Source organism: Phoca vitulina, unplaced genomic scaffold (assembly GCF_004348235.1).
Source record: "Phoca vitulina isolate PV1807 unplaced genomic scaffold, GSC_HSeal_1.0 scaffold159, whole genome shotgun sequence".
NCBI lineage: Eukaryota > Metazoa > Chordata > Mammalia > Carnivora > Phocidae > Phoca > Phoca vitulina.
The window spans coordinates 61,475-79,269 of record NW_022589862.1 but is presented as its reverse complement, the minus strand read 5'-3'; the positions used below and the strand labels follow the sequence as shown (position 1 = coordinate 79,269).

Sequence of the window (17,795 nt, the reverse complement as noted above, 5' to 3'; positions counted from 1 at the left end):
AAAATCCAAAAGACTCCACCCCAAAACTGCTAGAACTCATACAGGAATTCAGTAAAATGGCAGGATATAAAATCAATGCACAGAAATCACTTGCATTCCTATACACCAACAACAAGACAGAAGAAAGAGAAATTAAGGAGTCGATCCCATTTCCAATTGCACCCAAAACCATTGGTTACCTAGGAATAAATCTAACCAAAGAGGCAAAGGATCTGTACTCAGAAAACTATGAAATACTCATGAAAGAAATTGAGGAAGACACAGAGAAATGGAAAAATGTTCCATGCTCATGGATTGGAAGAACAAATATTGTGAAGATGTCAATGCTACCTAGAGCAATCTACGCATTCAATGCAATCCCTATCAAAATACCATCCACTTTTTTCAAAGAAATGGAACAAATAATCCTAAAATTTGTATGGAACCAGAAAAGACCCCGAATAATCAGAGGAATATTGAAAAAGAAAAGCAAAGCTGGTGGCATCACAATTCCGGACTTCCAGCTCTATTACAAAGCTGTCATCATCAAGACAGTATGGTACTGGCACAAAAACAGACACATAGATCAATGGAACAGAATAGAGAGCCCAGAAATGGACCCTCAACTCTATGGTCAACTAATCTTTGACAAAGCAGGAAAGAACGTCCAATGGAAAAAAGACAGTCTCTTCAACAAATGATGTTGGGAAAATTGGACAGCCACCTGCAGAAGAATGAAGCTGGACCATTTCCTTACACCACACAGAAAAATACACTCAAAATGGTTGAAAGACCTAAATGAGACAGGAGTCCATCAAAATCCTAGAGCAGAACATAGGCAGCAACCTCTTCAACCTCAGCCGCAGCAACTTCTTCCTAGAAAAATCGCCAAAGGCAAGAGAAGCAAGGGCAAAAATGAAGTATTGGGACTTCATCAAGATAAAAGGCTTTTGCACAGCAAAAGAAACAGTCAACAAATCCAAAAAACAACCGACAGAATGGGAGAAGATATTTGCAACGTGAATGGAACTGGAGGGTATTATGCCAGCAAAATAAGGCAATCAGAAAAAGACATGAATCATATGTTCTCACTGATACGAAGAATTCTTAATCTCAGGAATCAAAGTGAGGGTTGCTGGAGTGGTTGGGGGTGGGAGGGATGGGGTGGTTGGGTGATAGACATTGGAGAGGGTATGTGCTATGGTAAGCGCTGTGAATTGTGTAAGACTGTTGAATCAGACCTGTACCTCTGAAACAAATAATATATGTTAAAAAAAAAAAAAAGAAGAAGATAGCAGGAAGGGAAAATGAAGGGGGAGGGGAATCAGAGGGGGAGATGAGCCATGAGAGACTATGGACTCTGAGAAACAAACTGAGGGTTCTAGAGGGGAGGGGGTCGGGGGAGGGGTTAGCCTGGTGATGGGTATTAAAGAGGGCCCTTACTGAATGGAGTACTGGGTGTTATATGCAAACAACGAATCAGGGAACACTACATCAAAAACTAACGATGTAATGTATGGTGATTAACATAACATAATAAAATTAAAAAAAAATAAAGCAAAAAGAAAAAAGAATTGCTATTATTGCTGGTGCTCTCGAGCACCAACATTCCTCAGTGTTTCTCGTGGCCCTGACCATTGATAGTCCGCCCCGCCCCCTTGTGGTCAGACTAGTCCCTGATTTCAGGCCCCTCCTTCCCTGCAGGGTCTGACTCACCAGTACCTGCAGGTGCCTCAGGAAGCAGAGGCTCAGACCCTTACCCGCCTTCTGCCACCACCCAGGTGGTCTCCTGCCAGCAGGAGCAGCTGTGAGGTCCCCCTAGGCTTTTCTCCCCCTGGTGGGAAGGAGAGTCATGCTGGGCCCCCTTGCTGTCCTTTGTGTCATCCTGTTTCCCGGTAAGTCCTGACTCCCTCCCTGGTGTAGGGTGCGTGGGGTGCCCTCAGGCTCCTGCCACCGCCTCACCGATGTCCCCCTTGCAGGTGGCCATGCAGAGACCAGGCTGGAGCAGCCAGCAGTAGTGGTGGCGCGTGAGGGTAGCTCAGCCACCCTGCTCTGTGCAGCGAACACTAAGGTCAGCTACATCCACTGGTACATCCACCAGGAGGGAAAGGCCCCACAGAGGCTCCTCCGCCTGGCCAGGTACCAATCGGATGTCCAGTGGGATTCGGTCGAGAAAGCGGATAAAGTCAACGCCATAGAGGCCAAGGATGGTTATAGCTGTACCCTGTTATTGCTGAAGCTGGAGAAACGTGACGAGGGCTTGTACTACTGCGCTGCCTGGGAAGCGCACAGCACTCCTGCTCCCCAGGTCCCTGAGCAAAAAGGTCTCTGTCTCCCAGGGTGCTCCATGCCTGGCACCTTCCACCGGCTCTGGGTCCCTGGAGTTGCCCTGGGGTCAGCCTCAGCACCCCGGACTCTCTCTAACACCCCCTCCGCAGGTCCACTGCACAGAACCCTGCAGGCTAAGGAGCCCTGGCGCGCAGGTTGGCGCAGACCCAGGGAGCTGTCCAGTCTGGAGAGACTTTTCTGAAGATCATCCAGCGCAGCGTTTCTGAAGCATTTGGAGCAGAATCTGTTCTGTTCAATGCAGTAGTCATGAGCCACTAGCCACATGTGGCTCCTGAGCATGTGAAATATACCTAGTCCACTAGTCCAAGCTGAGATGGGCTGCTTGTGTAACATACAAACCATTATTTCAAAGACTACAAAAAGAAGATTAAAAATCTCATTAATCTCTATATTAATTAGTTTTTTTAAAGATTTTATTTATTTATTTGAGAGACAGACAGACAAGAGCACAAGCAGGGGGAGCTGCAGGCAGAGAGAGAAGCAGGCTCTCCACTGAGCAGGGAGCCGGATGCGAGACTCGATCCCATGACCCTGAGATCATGACCTGAGAGGAAGGCAGATGCTTAACAACTGAGCCACCCAGGCGTCCCTGATTAAATGTTTCAAATGACTTCAGATATCTTGGATTACTAAATAAAAATGGTCCTAAAGTGAATTTTACTTCTTTTTACTTTTTTAATGTAGCAGTTATAGAATTTTTATTCTTGGCTCCAGTTGCTGACCCACATTTTTTTCTATTAAACAGCACTCTTATACACTGGTAATTTAAAAATCACTATGCCCTGAAGAATGTGCAAATAAAATATTGTGCAAATAATGTCAAGGGTGAAGGACTCTTTGGAGATTTACCATAAAAATGATTGAAAACTGAGATTGAAAGTCGCCTCCTGATTCCAGTTTCTAAGTTGCTGCCCCACCCACTGCTAGTTCCTTTACAGTGGAGCATCAGGGATCAAAAGCACAGAAAACAGTAGGGCTAACTTCTCAGCATCCTCATGCACTGGCATGCTTGGTGCTCAACTCCTGTGGGGGGACATGATCCTCAGGCAGGTTGATGGATCAGCCCTGGGTGAGACCAGGGGCCCTCCACCTTCCACTTCTCCTTGAATGCTACTCCATATGGGATTTTGGGACCAGATTCTCTGGACTTCTGTTCTCTCATCTGTAAAATGAGGACATTTAATGGTTAAAATTACGTGACTGATTTCTGTATATAGCAAAATTACATAAGTATCACTATGTTCACTACCTTCTCATAAAGGTAGTCAACTGATTCAAAAGACCAAAAAAAGAAAGAAAAGAAAACTGGTATTACTGATCCTCTAGCCCCAAACAGGAAAACTCCTGTGGCTATATGAGGGGAAGAAGAAAAAGCTCTCTGAAGAGGTCTAAGCTGAATCAAACAAATTTTCAACTGAAATTTCAAAGTCTAATATACCTTAGTTGCATTGCTAAACATGATTATTCAAAGTTTAGATGATCTCAAGGAAATTGGTCCCTAGGGTTCACTGACTCATCTATCTCCCTGAGCTTCTGTTTTTGTGGTAGGAGATTTTTAATTTAGACATGCCTTCTTTTGAAAGAGCCCAACTAACACCCTGACCCTCTACTGAAGGCTGGGTCAAGGTTAACACCTTCAGCATGTGCAGGAAAGGGTGGGTATGGAGGGGCAGAAATTTATCTTCATCCTGTTTTGGGGGATCTTCCTTCATCTGTCTTCCCCATTTCCTATTACAACCATACCCTTTCCTCTTGTTCCTCCCTCTCAGTGCCTGACTCCACAGATAAGTGACTCTGAGATGTGACTATTACAGTTTAGTTAGAGAGAAATTAGCTATGTATGAAGACACTTTCATGAGAAGTCATCCCAATCAATTAAAATCCAAGTTGTCAACATGATTCCATAGTGCTTTTGAGTTACACGTAACTAGAAGGACAGTGACCTTGTGCACAGAGCAAACAACCCTATGGTGGGGTGGGGGAAGTACAACTTTAGAGACATTTACTGCTCCTGCCCTTCTCCTTGTGGCTAAGGTGAGCTTTACCAAGGACACTTTGGCCACACACAGCAAAGGCAAACCAGCCAGAGGCCAACCAGCCCTCCTGTCCTAAGTAAACATTTGTTAATTAAATGGTCGTTTAAATGTCTGATTCATAAAAACACTGAAAGCTTCTTATTTGAGTAGAGTGGTGACTCCATTAATATCTGTTGAAGTGAGATTGGTATTTTGACTATTAGAGAGGGGCTCACATTACCTCATGGGTGGGGGGTTTTGCATAGATGGATGTTCAAAATCTCCTGATAATTTGGGTTCAACTCATTTTCTTTCATTCCTGAGGTGGGTGAGACACAATGAGTTTGAATAATTTGACCAACATTATGTTATATTAAAGCTGATTAAGTTTAAGAACATCTTAAATATCATGATTTCATAGTTACATTATCCTTTACCAACTGACCATACAGAGTAGTACTGTGTAAAAATTGATGTCTGTTACCTCAGAGTCACTTTGTAAAAATCACAATTCTAAAAATAGCCTGGCACACCTGGAAATTCACGTTGACTCTTTTGTGTTGGGTGCTCTTTATGTTCAGGTTCAGGGATGCAGCCTGGGACAGAGGAAAGGGCACAACTTTGGAGAGGTCACTTCTAAACATTTGGGATCAGGATAGTTTTTTCTGTCACTTCCACATTCCCTGAATTGTCACATAGAAACCTTGTATTGCTTTTGAATTTTACTTTAAAATTTAATTTTAAAAAGAATTCACATGGCCCCCGGCCTCAGTCCCTAGGCGGTGGTGGATTATATAGTCATGGTCAAGATTAAGGCTCCAGACCTTCCTGGCAAAAAGAAGGAGGAGCTGCTTAAACAGCAGGAAGACTTGAAGGTGGAGCTGTCCAGCTATGCCTCAATAAAGTGACAGGAGGCGCTGTTGCCAAGCTCTCCAAGAACAGAGTTGTTCACAAATCCATCACCTGTGTTCTCACCATCATCAATCAGACTCAGAAAGAGAACATCAGGAAATTACAAGGGTAAGAAGTACAAGCCCAAGATATGGATCTGCAGCCCAAGAAGACAGGTGCCTGGGCCGCTGGCTGAACAAGCAGGAGGAAAACCTGAGGACCAAGAAGCAGCTGTGGAAGGAGCAGCTGTCCTGGCTGAAGAAGTACGTGGTCAAGACCTGAGCACTAGCATCAGTAAAACACAAACAAACTTGAAAAAAAAAATTCACCAGGTTCATAATACTAAACATCGCTGCATATTATTGAGCACTTAGACACAACATGTGAAATCTGATGGTTAGAAAGGCCTGTAACTGGCTCTGTCCTGATCACTTTTCTCCCCTCTTCTCAAACAACCTTGGCTTCTTTTATAAAACAAAATCTTATTTTCTCTCCTGATTCCCATTGATTGTCTGCCAAGTTAGAGACAAAGTTCACACTTAGGAGAGCTCGGAGTAACTTCTGGGAACAGAAGGTCTTTTCCTCTGTGTAGGACAGTTGCCAGGTACTACAGAGAGGGGCACAAATACTCAGTCTTCTTATTAACACTGTACTGTAACTTCATTCTTTCTTTACATATCTTTTGTCCGCATGCAGATGCAGGAATGAGATCCTCTCAAGCAGAATTGCAGGCGGTTTGCACACAACCATAGTTTCCTTCAGCAAAGTTGTTTGGCACTTTTATTGCCTGAACACATGATCTCCTAATTTCAGGGAATGTTGCTAGAAAATCATTTTTACGTAATCTTCACCTGGAGACTGAGAAAAGATAAAATTTCAATTAGGACTCTGTGTCCCCTTTTTTGGGGACACGGATTTCTCTCCCAGTCAAAAGACAAGCATGGATGCCGAGGGGCATAAAGGGAGGATTCTCCAAAACCTTGTTTCCCACCCAGGATCGACATTCCATGTTTCTCCACCCTGCTCTGTGCTCCAGGAGGCTAACCCCTATGGATTCCACTAATGGGCACCTTTGCTCTGATTTCTATCAAATGTTGACCAATCGAGGTTGAAGTTCAAAGAACCATTACCATGTCACCTGACATAAGCATTCCTTCTTGGGCATTAGATTTCCAAGCCTGTGGAGCCAGGGCCCTAGGAGAAAAGAAACAAATTCCTCCAGTAGGTTAACTGGTATGAAAGGAAATGGCCACTCCACCTGCACCTCTTGGTTCCTGAGCATAAACCTCTGGCTCTGGGGTAGATGGCACCATATGTTGCAACCAGGGAAGATGCAGCCAACCTAAAGCCACTTGTCATAGAGGGAACCCTGAGCTCACTCTGTTCCCACTTCCCAGTCTCCTGCTATTGCTCCCACTGACTGCTTCCAACAGCAACCAGAAGATAACGAAGACCACAGATGCAGCTCAGGAAGGTCTGCTCATAATGCCCAGGGCAAGGTAAAGAGAGGTGGACAGTCCATCTGCAGGAGCAAAAAGAAAAAATCAAGCAGATGGTCAGATAAGTGATTATGTTTGTCCCCAGATTAGTAAAACAATTTGGGGGAATAGGGGAAAGATTATATCCAAATTGATTCATTTCACTTTCCACAAAGCCACCAAGATCCCATGTCTAACAGAACAAGATGTGCCCTGTTCCTTCAGTAACAAAACAGGAAACAGGACAAGTGTTGAGAGATTATCATTAAATTCTATGCTTTTCTATTTGATGAACTAAGAAAAGAGCATGTAGATTATTTGCAATGCTTTTGTTCTTTGGTTAAATAATGGATTCTCTGGTATTTGTTGACTTGTTAAGTAAGTCATCAACACATAAGTCAAATAAAATAAATAACATAAAAGAGATCCATGTGTAGATAAATGACTATAGTGCCTTATGAACCAATATTATGATGAATCCAATTTTGTGTTCTTGATGTTCTTTAATACAATAAACGAGTGTATAGCAGTGAAACAATCCCAACTCTTATTAAATAATTGAGACTAGAGAAATACCTGCCACTTTCATAATGTCAACAAAATTCAGCCTCTCACATTTGTTGTAATTGATTTATCCTTTCTGATCTTCCTCAATCTACTCTTGTGCCATCTATGAGCCAATTTTTAATTGGTTCAATCCCAAGCTGATCATTCCTAGCCACTATAGTTCTGTTGTCTTTATTTTTGAACTTCTAAATTGAGGTTACAAAATAATTACCAAAAATCTGCAGTTATATTCTGGAAGTGCATATATTCTGGAACTGCAATTAGCATTTGCAGTTCATGGGTCAACAAATTTCTTTGACTTTACTCCTTTTCTTTGTTCAGCCAAATCAAAACAAAGAATTCAATGGTTTCTGTGTGTAGCGGTGAATGTGCAGTCAGTCTCTCAAGGGGCTTAGTTTCATATGAAAATGAATAAATATAATGTAATGTTCTGATAAGATTAGCTCTATCACTAATTGAGTATTCCTTGTTGACTAGGCACTGTATTAAGTACTTCATATACTTTCTGTTACATAATCCTGATAACAATACTTTGAGATAGCCATTATTATCATCATCTCAATTTTATAGATATTTTATAGATAGAAATTTAAACTTCGATAAATTAAGTGCCCTGATAGTAAATTGGAATCTAAATCCAGATCTGATTACAAAATCTGAGCTCGTGATCCAGGGTGATGAGCAAAACAAAACTTCTTGAAGAAGACATTTTGGGGGAAATGTAGAATTTAACCATCCATTGTTTGAATAGTTTTTTTTTTTAATCTGTAACATATTTCATTCCCCAGAGCCACACAAAGTTATTTCAATTGATCCCTCTGATGTGAACTTAGAGACAATCTGCAGACAATTTTCAGCAGAGAATTTTATTATGAAATCAATTTTTTTCTGACTTCTGGATTCCAAGATTTTTTCTCCAAGAAAATATAGGCATAACAAAAGCTGTTTATTGAGCAAAAGAAAACATCAAGATGGAACACAAGGTTGTGCTCCTTGATTACCGCCTTTGATGCTGCCCTCTCCCACTCTCAGCCTGCTGAGGAGTACAGAAATACTCTCCAGAGTTGGATGGACAAGAGAGTAAAGGACCTCCAGGTCAATCATGGTGACTGAATTGAGAAGTTGTTTTGACTACTTTGTTTGCTGAATTTGAAATGCCCCTGGACATACTCCCAGCCCCACCGGTCACAGCCTGATTGCTGCTCAGAAATGGAATAACGCTGGTGATGAAAACATGAGCATTAGGCCTTATGGTGGAACGGAGGTCATTGTGCCCAAATTTGGAGAGAAGAGGTTCATGAAGGACATAACCACTGTTGTAAAAATTCAAAAGTGAACCAATAATGTTTGGAGACCTCTATACAGAGCATTAATTGAGTTCAGACATTGTGATGGAGTGTGTCCCTTTCCAACTTTGATGACCCTGTTCCCTAGTGTATATAGGTGCCCACACAGAACATAGTTAACCAGCTCAACATTCTGAGATCCAGTCTCTCCAGCATTTAAAAGGGTATAATAAGTCCTACCTCAGAGAGTTGTTGAAAGACATACAGAGTTAATACATGCAAAGCACTAGGATCCATGCCTGTCAAACAGTAAGAGTTCAATAACCATAGCACATGTCATTATTATTTGTGACCTGGGCCCCATTTAAAGAGGATGTAGATAAGACACAGACAGGAGTCCACTCTGATGAGGGTTCCTCCCAGGAGCTTGTTGGAGCTCAGATGTTTGAAAGACAAAACAGCAACCCTGGCTAAAATGGTCAAGTTATGCTCACTTCCTCTACGGCTGCCAGGGAGGACCTGACATGGGGAGAGGTGCAAGTAGATGTCAGACCCTGAACTCTTATTGCATTTATAGTTGAGGACGCTGAGTGTTAGATAACCAATAAATCATGCCAATAACATGCAGAATTAGATTTAAAAGCAGTGGGGGCTCTTAACCATAGGAAACAAACTGAGGGTTGCTGGAGGGGAGTTGGGTGGGGAGATGGGGTAACTAGGTGATGGGCATTAAGGAGGGCACTTGTGATGACTACTGGGTGTTACATGCAACTGATGAATCACTAAATTCTACCCCTGAAACTAATAATACACTCTATGTTAACTAAACTGATATATATATATATATATATATATATATATATATATATATATATATATGTATGTATAAATGTATATATATATATTTTAAAGCAGTGCACTCAGGGTTATAAAAAACAATGAATCATGGAACACTACATCAAAAACTAATGATGCTCTCAGGGAAATCCAAATCAAAACCTCAATGAGATACCACCTCACACCAGTCAGAATGGCTAAAATTAACAAGTCAGGAAATGACAGATGTTGGCGGGGATGCGGAGAAAGGGGAACCCTCCTACACTGTTGGTGGGAATGCAAGCTGGTGCAGCCACTCTGGAAAACAGTATGGAGGTTCCTCAAAAAGTTGAAAATAGAGCTACCATATGATCCAGCAGTTGCACTCCTGGGTATTTACCCCAAAGATACAAAAGTAGGGACCCGAAAGGGTACGTGCACCCCGATGTTTATAGCAGCAATGTCCACAATAGCCAAACTGTGGAAAGAGCCAAGATGTCCATCAACAGATGAATGGATAAAGAAGAGGTGGTATATATACACAATGGAATATTATGCATCCATCAAAAGGCATGAGATCTTGCCATTTGCAACGACGTGGATGGAACTGGAGGGTATTATGCTGAGCGAAATAAGTCAAACAGAGAAAGACATGTATCATATGATCTCACTGATATGAGGAATTCTTAATCTCAGGAAACAAACTGAGGGTTGCTGGAGTGGGGGGTGGGGTGGGAAGGATGGGGTGACTGGGTGATGGACACTGGGGAGGGTATGTGTTCTGGTAAGCGCTGTGAATTGTGCAAGACTGTTGAATCTCAGATCTGTACCTCTGAAACAAATAATGCAATATATGTTAAGAAAGAAAAAAAGAAGAAGAAGAATGTAGCAGGAGGGGAAGAATGAAGGGGGGGAATTGGAGGGGGAGAAGAACCATGAGACACAATGGACTCTGAAAAACAAACTGAGGGTTCTAGAGGGGAGGGGGGTGGGAGGATGGGTTAGCCTGGTGATGGGTATTGAGGAGGGCACGTTCTGCATGGAGCACTGGGTGTTATGCACAAACAATGAATCATGGAACACTATATCTAAAACTAATGATGTAATGTATGGGGATTAACATAACAATAAAAAAATTTAAAAAAAATTAATGATTTAGTTAGTATGGTGACTAACGTAACATAATAAAAAAATAAAATTAAAAAAATAAAATTAAAAAAATAAAAACTGTGCAGAATGCCTTTGGGCTCTCTTCTATAGTACAATGTGTGGACTTGGTGTTAAAGAAATAAGTTTGACTTTCAGCTCCACCATTCACTACCTGAGAAGCCTAACATTACATCCTCATTCCTCTGGAAATCACTGTTTGCCTCAAAATATCATCATCTAGATAAAATGAACTAAAGAATATAGATGTTTTGGATATTGTAAATACCATATTAAAGATTTATAGTTTTATTTTAACATCTTTCATTTGTTCTAATAAGATCTACAATATGAATTATCATTTAATGATAACCAATATCTAAGGAGCTCTCACCAAAGGGAAGGCACCATGCTTGATGCAGTAGGGAAATTTAACAATGACAAAACATATAGCTGATGTAGCAAAAGTGATATTTAGCACAGGTTTTATGAAAGTAACAGAAAGAACTGGTCAAACAAGGCAGAACCTATATGCTAACAAAGTGACAGGGTCATTTGCTGTTACACTCACCCAGATAAGGGAGAGAAATCACCCAAGACGGAGAACATACTAAAGAATTAATGACATTGTTCATGAGTGAATAGAACTTTTGTGTGCTGGATGTTTAATGGTAGCTTCATTTTGTCCCATTCTTGGCTGGCTGAAGCTCAACCTCAAGCTCAAGACAAGAGTAAGAACATATGCCTGTATCCTACAGGAAGGGGCCTAGACCAGTGATTCTTAACTGGGTGCAATCCCCCCTCCAGAGGATATCCAAGAGGATATTGGCAGTGTCTGAAAACATTTCTGGTCATCACAAAAGGTTGGGGGTGCTGTAGATATCTCGTGAGTAGAGGCCAGAAATGCTGCTAAACATCCTACTGGGCACAAGACAGCCCCACCCCCATGTCAAACAAATATTGAGCCCAAAATATCAATAATGCTGAGGTTGAGAAACCCTGGACTAGCTACCTTAGGAGATGGACAAAATTGATAACTCCAATCTTGGGTTCCTGAGCTACATCCAGCCCAGATACAAGGAGAGCCTAAATCCTTGGGGACATTGATTCCATGGAGTCTTTCTCTAAAGAGAACAATTGGGAGTGTCATGGCAACCTCTCTCTTCTTCCAATGAGGAGTTGGGGAGACAGCACACCCACTTCCATACCAAACAAGGGGACTCCCAGGCCCTGGGGCCACCGTAGATTCAGAGCCGAGGTCTGTATAAAGGGTCTTGGAAGTGTTTGACCTGTGTCCTGTGGGTTAGATGGGCAGAGAGACCAGTGATGACTCTCACCTAAGAAGTCAAAAGGTGATGTCAGGTCATCTTGGTAACTTGTGGGCCAACTTTCCTACTGAAATCAACTAAATAATCTTGAAATAATAATCTACCCAAGAATTATCCTAGGGGTAACTTTTACCTTAGTAAATGGACTACTTGTTGCTCATTTGGTATCAGATAGATATGGGTAAAGCTGACCATAAGAGCAATCTCAGAAATGACTGATCTGGGCACCAGGCCCTGAGACACCCATTTCCACTGTTAACACTCTGGCAGACTCCCTCTTTTTCATGTTCCAGGTTCTCTATCTCTTCCTCATCTTCTTCTTGGGCAAACAGCCTGAGCAGACAGGATGTTATGGCTACAAATATTCATTTGCTCTTCCCTCTTGGAATGTGAATGTGTTCCCCTACTTCTCAGATTGGTTGAAGGATTTTTAAAAAATTAATGTTTTATTCTTTGACAACTTTGGCTTTTTTTTTTTTTTTTGGAAACGCTATTCTTTTGTTTATAGTTGCACATGCACAGCTATAATTGAAGCAATTGAAAAAATTTATTTCAATAGGAGAAATGACATTTTCATTGCAGAGTATCCGGATTTAACTCTTCATACACACAGGTACTGACAAACACCAAATCAGGTTTTTGCGGATCAGATAATTCCTTGGGAAAAAAATCTTGCTCAATATCAGTTACAGACAAAGAACTACAACCATGAGGCACATAAAATTCTGTCTGTTCCTCTTTGATCCTTAATGTAAAATGCACAGAAGAAGAGGACATGATTTTGACCTAATATAAAGGCCCCTAGACATACAGTATCATTACAGCCAAGTTAATAAGCACACCCTTCCCCCACTTATGATTGTGACCACATCCTTCCCAACGCTGAGCAACACTGGTCCCAAGCCCAGACCTCAGCCCTGACTGGGCCTCAGCCTCAGCCTGCACTACTTCCTGAGCCTCTCTGGTCAATGCCTTGGTAGCAGAGGAAAGAGGAAAGGGAGTCTGATGGCTATCTGTTGTACCCCCACAGATGTCACTAACCATGCACCCAAATGTCTGGTGTTGACTTGGGTTCCTATTTAGAGACTGTGTATGTTGAAATGGTCTGATTATCTCAGAGAGAAGCAAGGTGCAGTATTTCACTCCCCAGAGATTTTCAGTAAGTGTGAAAGCTCAGCCTGAACGTGCTGGCAATGAACAAAATGGAATTGATATCCATTTAGCTCCATTGTCTGCCAGATAATGAGCTAAATGTTGTGTCTGTCCAGGAAATCATGTGATCATGATAAAAATCTGTAAATAAACTTATTTCATGGAAGAAAGAATTGATGCTTAGAGAGGAACAGATATGTTTCCAAATACATAGTCCATGCTGTTTTGATTGCACTATTCGGTCACTTCGAATTCCCTTAGTGTTTGTAACTTTACAAGAATATACTCTGGCATTTGTGGATAAACACAGGTGGTCCCACTCCTGCTGCCCAGCCCAGCAGAGCTTGGTCAGGACAGAATGACCGGTCATTCAAGAAGCCAGGGTGAAAGGGGCACAGCGGGCAGACATCTGGAAGAGTTCCCATTGTGGACAGTCTTCCCCAGAACCCTACCTGCTAGTGGAGGGGGAAAGGCTAAGAAAAATCATGTATCTTCTCTGTATTGTGAACTTGCTTTAGCAGAAAATATCATGGATCAACAACATGGAGAGTGGTCAAAACCTTGTACGTGGACCAAAGTAAGAAATCAAAATGTTCAATAAGGATGATGTTTTGGAAATTTGTAGCTGGCATAGTTTTATTCTCCCACAGAGGTCATGTCACCTGGAGCCCTTCCTCTGCTTATGCTAAACCATGACAAATAGCACCCATGAAAGGAGATGTTGGTGGTGCCTAGAACAAAGCAGACTCCATGCTCAGCACAGAGCCTGATGCAGGGCTCAATCTCAGGACCTTGAGATCATGACTCTGAGATCAGGACCTGAGCTGAATCAAAAATTGGACACATAACCGACTGAGCCCCCCAGGCACCCCTGGAATATCTGAGTTTTAAGATAGCCTTTTTCCCTTAAAGGTGGCTGGGTTACTTCCTCCCTTATTCTTTTACTGATTTTGTACATTTTCAAGAAAGGGACTACAAGAATTTTTACAATTAAAATATTATTTTTCTTTTTTAAGAGAGAGAGCTAGTGTGTGAGTTGGGGGGAGGGGCAGAAAGAGAGGGAGAGAGAGAATCTTAAGCAGGCTCAGTGTGGAGCCCAACGGGGATGGATCTCACAACCCTGAGATCATGACCTGAGCCGAAATCAAGAGTTGGACGCTTAACCTACTGAGCCACCCAGGCACCCCACAATTAAAATATTATTTAACAAAGTCTTTTTCCTGTTTTTCAGTAATAATAAAAATATAACTTGAAAACACAAAAAGCACATATTATTGTCAGGCACAGAATGTACATTATGTTCATTATCATTTTTAGAGTGATAACATAATTAAATTTCTGAAAGATATTTATTGTGACAATTACAGATATAGACACTCAGATATGAAATAATTAAATAACTCAGCCACCATCCAAAGGAGTAAGTAGTATAGGAGGGTACCTATTTTTATAGGTCATTAAAAACATACACAATAACATTTTAAGGACCTGATAAATTTTCAAAACACAAAGTTAACTAAATGGGTTAAGTGGTAGAGGAGAGTGTTTAATTAACTCTGGCACTTAAAAATAATATTCTCATACATAATTTAAAAGAATTGTAATATTGCTCACAATAATAAGTTAACCAAATAAAGAAAATACAAAGCCAAATATGCAAATCTCACTTTAAAACGTACATGTATATATAAAATTCCAAGCAAGCTTGCTTCTATTTGTAAATATGTAAAAAAAATTCAAAGTAATGGTAAATGATGGGTGCCTGGTATTGTTATTTTTATATCTCATTTTTTCTCATATTTTCTTCAAGGAACAACTCTTATATGTGTTCTCATATTTACTGGTTCTGTATCTTTGCATGAGTCACTTTTCTTTTCCACTGTCCTCTTTTGTGAAGTGGAGATTAATCATAACAGCTATCACATGTGGCTGTGGAGAGGATTAAATAAAATAGTACAAGAAAATGTTTTAAAACAATGCCTGACAAACTGCAAGTCCACAATGGATATTAGATGTATATTAATTATAAAGCTTATCATTAGATATTAAACACAACATTTCTTTGAAAATGATCATGCCTGTGACATCATGCTCATGAGACAGTTGCAAGGCCCAGGGCGAATAGAAGCTGATTTCCAGAGACTGCTCTGACCCCTGTATCCCCAACAATTGCATCCTAGTCCCTTCTTGGAAGCACCCCAGTTATAAATGAAATTTGATTTCTCTGAGTCCTAATATGACTGGTCACTACTCAATTAACTTCAGAAAACACAAAATACTCCGGTGCTTGTGCACATGGCATATTCAGTAACGTCAGTGAGATATTTCAGTGTCTGGTTATTGTTTTGTTGTGCTGTATTACAAAGAGTAAAGGTCAGGTATCCTATCTGAGTCTCAGATCAACAGCAAATCAGAGACAGACAGACATAGGGGCTGAACACAGGAGGTCTGTCCTTATGTTTCTGAGCAATGTTTCTGCAGTATGGATTCCAGGGGGAAATGGCTGAGTGGGTGTGAGAACCATCCTGCCAAACTCAGATGGAAACATTCAAACCGGGAATTTCTTTCTGGATTGGGAGCCCTCTTACCCCATCTGCCCAGCACTTATGGGGCACAGAAAGCCCCAGATCTGCTCATATCTGTGGCTGATCATGAAGAACCACAGGGAACTACTGAGAAACCTGAACCAGCCCCGCCCTCCAGCGACTGACATGACAATTCCTGCTAATAGGGACCTCACTTCTTACCTTGTCATTGGGGACCCAGCCAGGCCAACGGGATGCTACTGCTAGAAGCAGTCATCTTCTCCTGCCTCTGGGCTTGTGAGCTGTCCCCCAGTCACTTCAGTCTGCAGGAGAGATTCAAGAAATTTTTTCCATATCATTTGTTCATGGGAATTTCTCTTCTTTGCTTGCAGTTGGCCTTGGGCAGGCAACGTTGGAGCAACCTGAAATATCAATTTCCAGAGAAAAAGATAAGAGTGCCCACATATTATGCAAGGTGTCTGCTAAGGACTTTAACATGAAACCATATACTTCTACCGGCAGAAACCAGATCAGGAGATAGAACATCTAACAAATGTCATAACAAACCATGTTCAAGTTTCTTTAGGTGGGAATAACAACAAACTTGAGGCAAGTAAAAATGCTGGCACTTCCACTGCAACGTTGAAAATACATTTTCTAGAGAAAGAAGACGAGGCCATGTACCACTGTAGCAGCTGGAATAGGATCCACAGCATCAGCGTTGCCAAGAGAAGCTGCACAAGAACCATCTTCAGGTCTGACCCACCCCATCCTTCTCAATATGGGCAACCACAGAGGCTGCACAGCTGGGCGCCCAGTCTGACCTGCTCGCTCTGCAGTATTTCCTGAAGTTTGCAGGAAGACATTGTAGCTTCAGCTCACACAGTGAGCTCCATGTAATATCAGCACTTGTGGTCCAAATTATAGCAATTTGACACCATTTCCCACCAAATTCACCTGCCCGGAAACTATGAAGATACAGGGCAGATGGTTCAGAGAAAAATCCATGTTTCTGTTATTTCACTGCAGAGGCAAGGAAGGCTAGTATTTGAATGGTTCAGAATGAAGACAGGAAGGGGTATACATTTTACATAAATATTTCTGGTTGTTATTACTTACTGATTTTATTCACTGCCATTACAGTTCTTCAGAGGTGCAATGATCTGTCAGATGTAAAAATTGTATGTCTTTTATTAGTGTCTGTGGCCATCCTGAAGGAATCCAGTGACCATTAAATCCTGAAGTAAACATCAGGTATTTGGGGTATAGGAGAAACCAAGGTATAAATCCTGTATCCTAGAGGTAGAAGCGGCACCTCACTCCACATTCAGGGATCAATGCTGGGAGAAGACCAGCACTGTTCCATTGGAAGAGACCCCTGAGCACATCAGGTGCCTCCAACATGGTGGATATGCCTCTGACTTTGTTCTCCAGGGTTCTACAAAGAAACCAAAGATCCTGAATAAGGATCAGATGGTTAAAAAGAAAGATAATACACTCTTCCTACATCTCTAAAGAAAAGAAAGGCAATGTCCCTCACAAATTAATAAAATGAAAGATAATTCTTGAGAATTGAGTTTTGTGATTAGTAACTGGATGGTTGTGAGTTTTCAAGAAATAAGGAAACACACAGTGTAATGTGTGAAAATATAAAAATCCCCTCCCATCACTTAGGAGTCTACTTTCAAAGGATGAGGAAAAACCTTTACTTCACAAAAATTTGTTGCCTCTGGTAACACAGATATCTGATCACATAATTGTCATGCCTACAATTTACCTCTAGTTCCTGAGATCATGACATTCATTGTTTCTCCTTCTAGCAATCAGGTGGTGCTATCAAGTGCAGAGATGCTATGGAAGCAGAATGAATTCCTGTGACAGCAGTGTCAGAACCTTCCCAGGGGCAAACTCAGGATCTTGTGTCCCACGCCCTGTCCATCATGATTCCTGACTGGGATGGGTCCCCAAAAGGAGGAACCTGAGGGCCTGAATCTCAACAGGGCCTCACCTATCCCCTAAGGTGTCTACAGAAACAAAGTAAGAAGACCCCTGAATGGAATATAGAGTCAGAGAACATGAACCCTTTCCAGAAAGAAGTGAATGAAAAGAAGGATTAGGCTTCTCACACTATCTGTGCTAAATACGGATTACTTCATTTGATACTCAAAAGAACAGTGCAGAATTCGATTAACGTGGCTACCTGGAGATGGATCTCAAGAGATGGAGCCACCCTGACTTTTCAACACTCAACAACAGGGAAACA

The 17,795-nt window shown here is 41.5% G+C and overlaps 1 gene segment (V, D, J or C); it reads left to right on the top strand.

Annotated features, from left to right (window-relative positions):
• The first annotated feature begins 1,831 nt into the window (after positions 1-1,831).
• LOC116628967 overlaps positions 1,832-17,795 on the top strand; it is a 48,301-nt gene continuing 32,337 nt past the window's right edge. The window contains 2 exon segments of the C gene segment in view: positions 1,832-1,874; positions 1,959-2,287. Of these exon segments, the coding sequence occupies positions 1,832-1,874; positions 1,959-2,287 (372 nt within the window).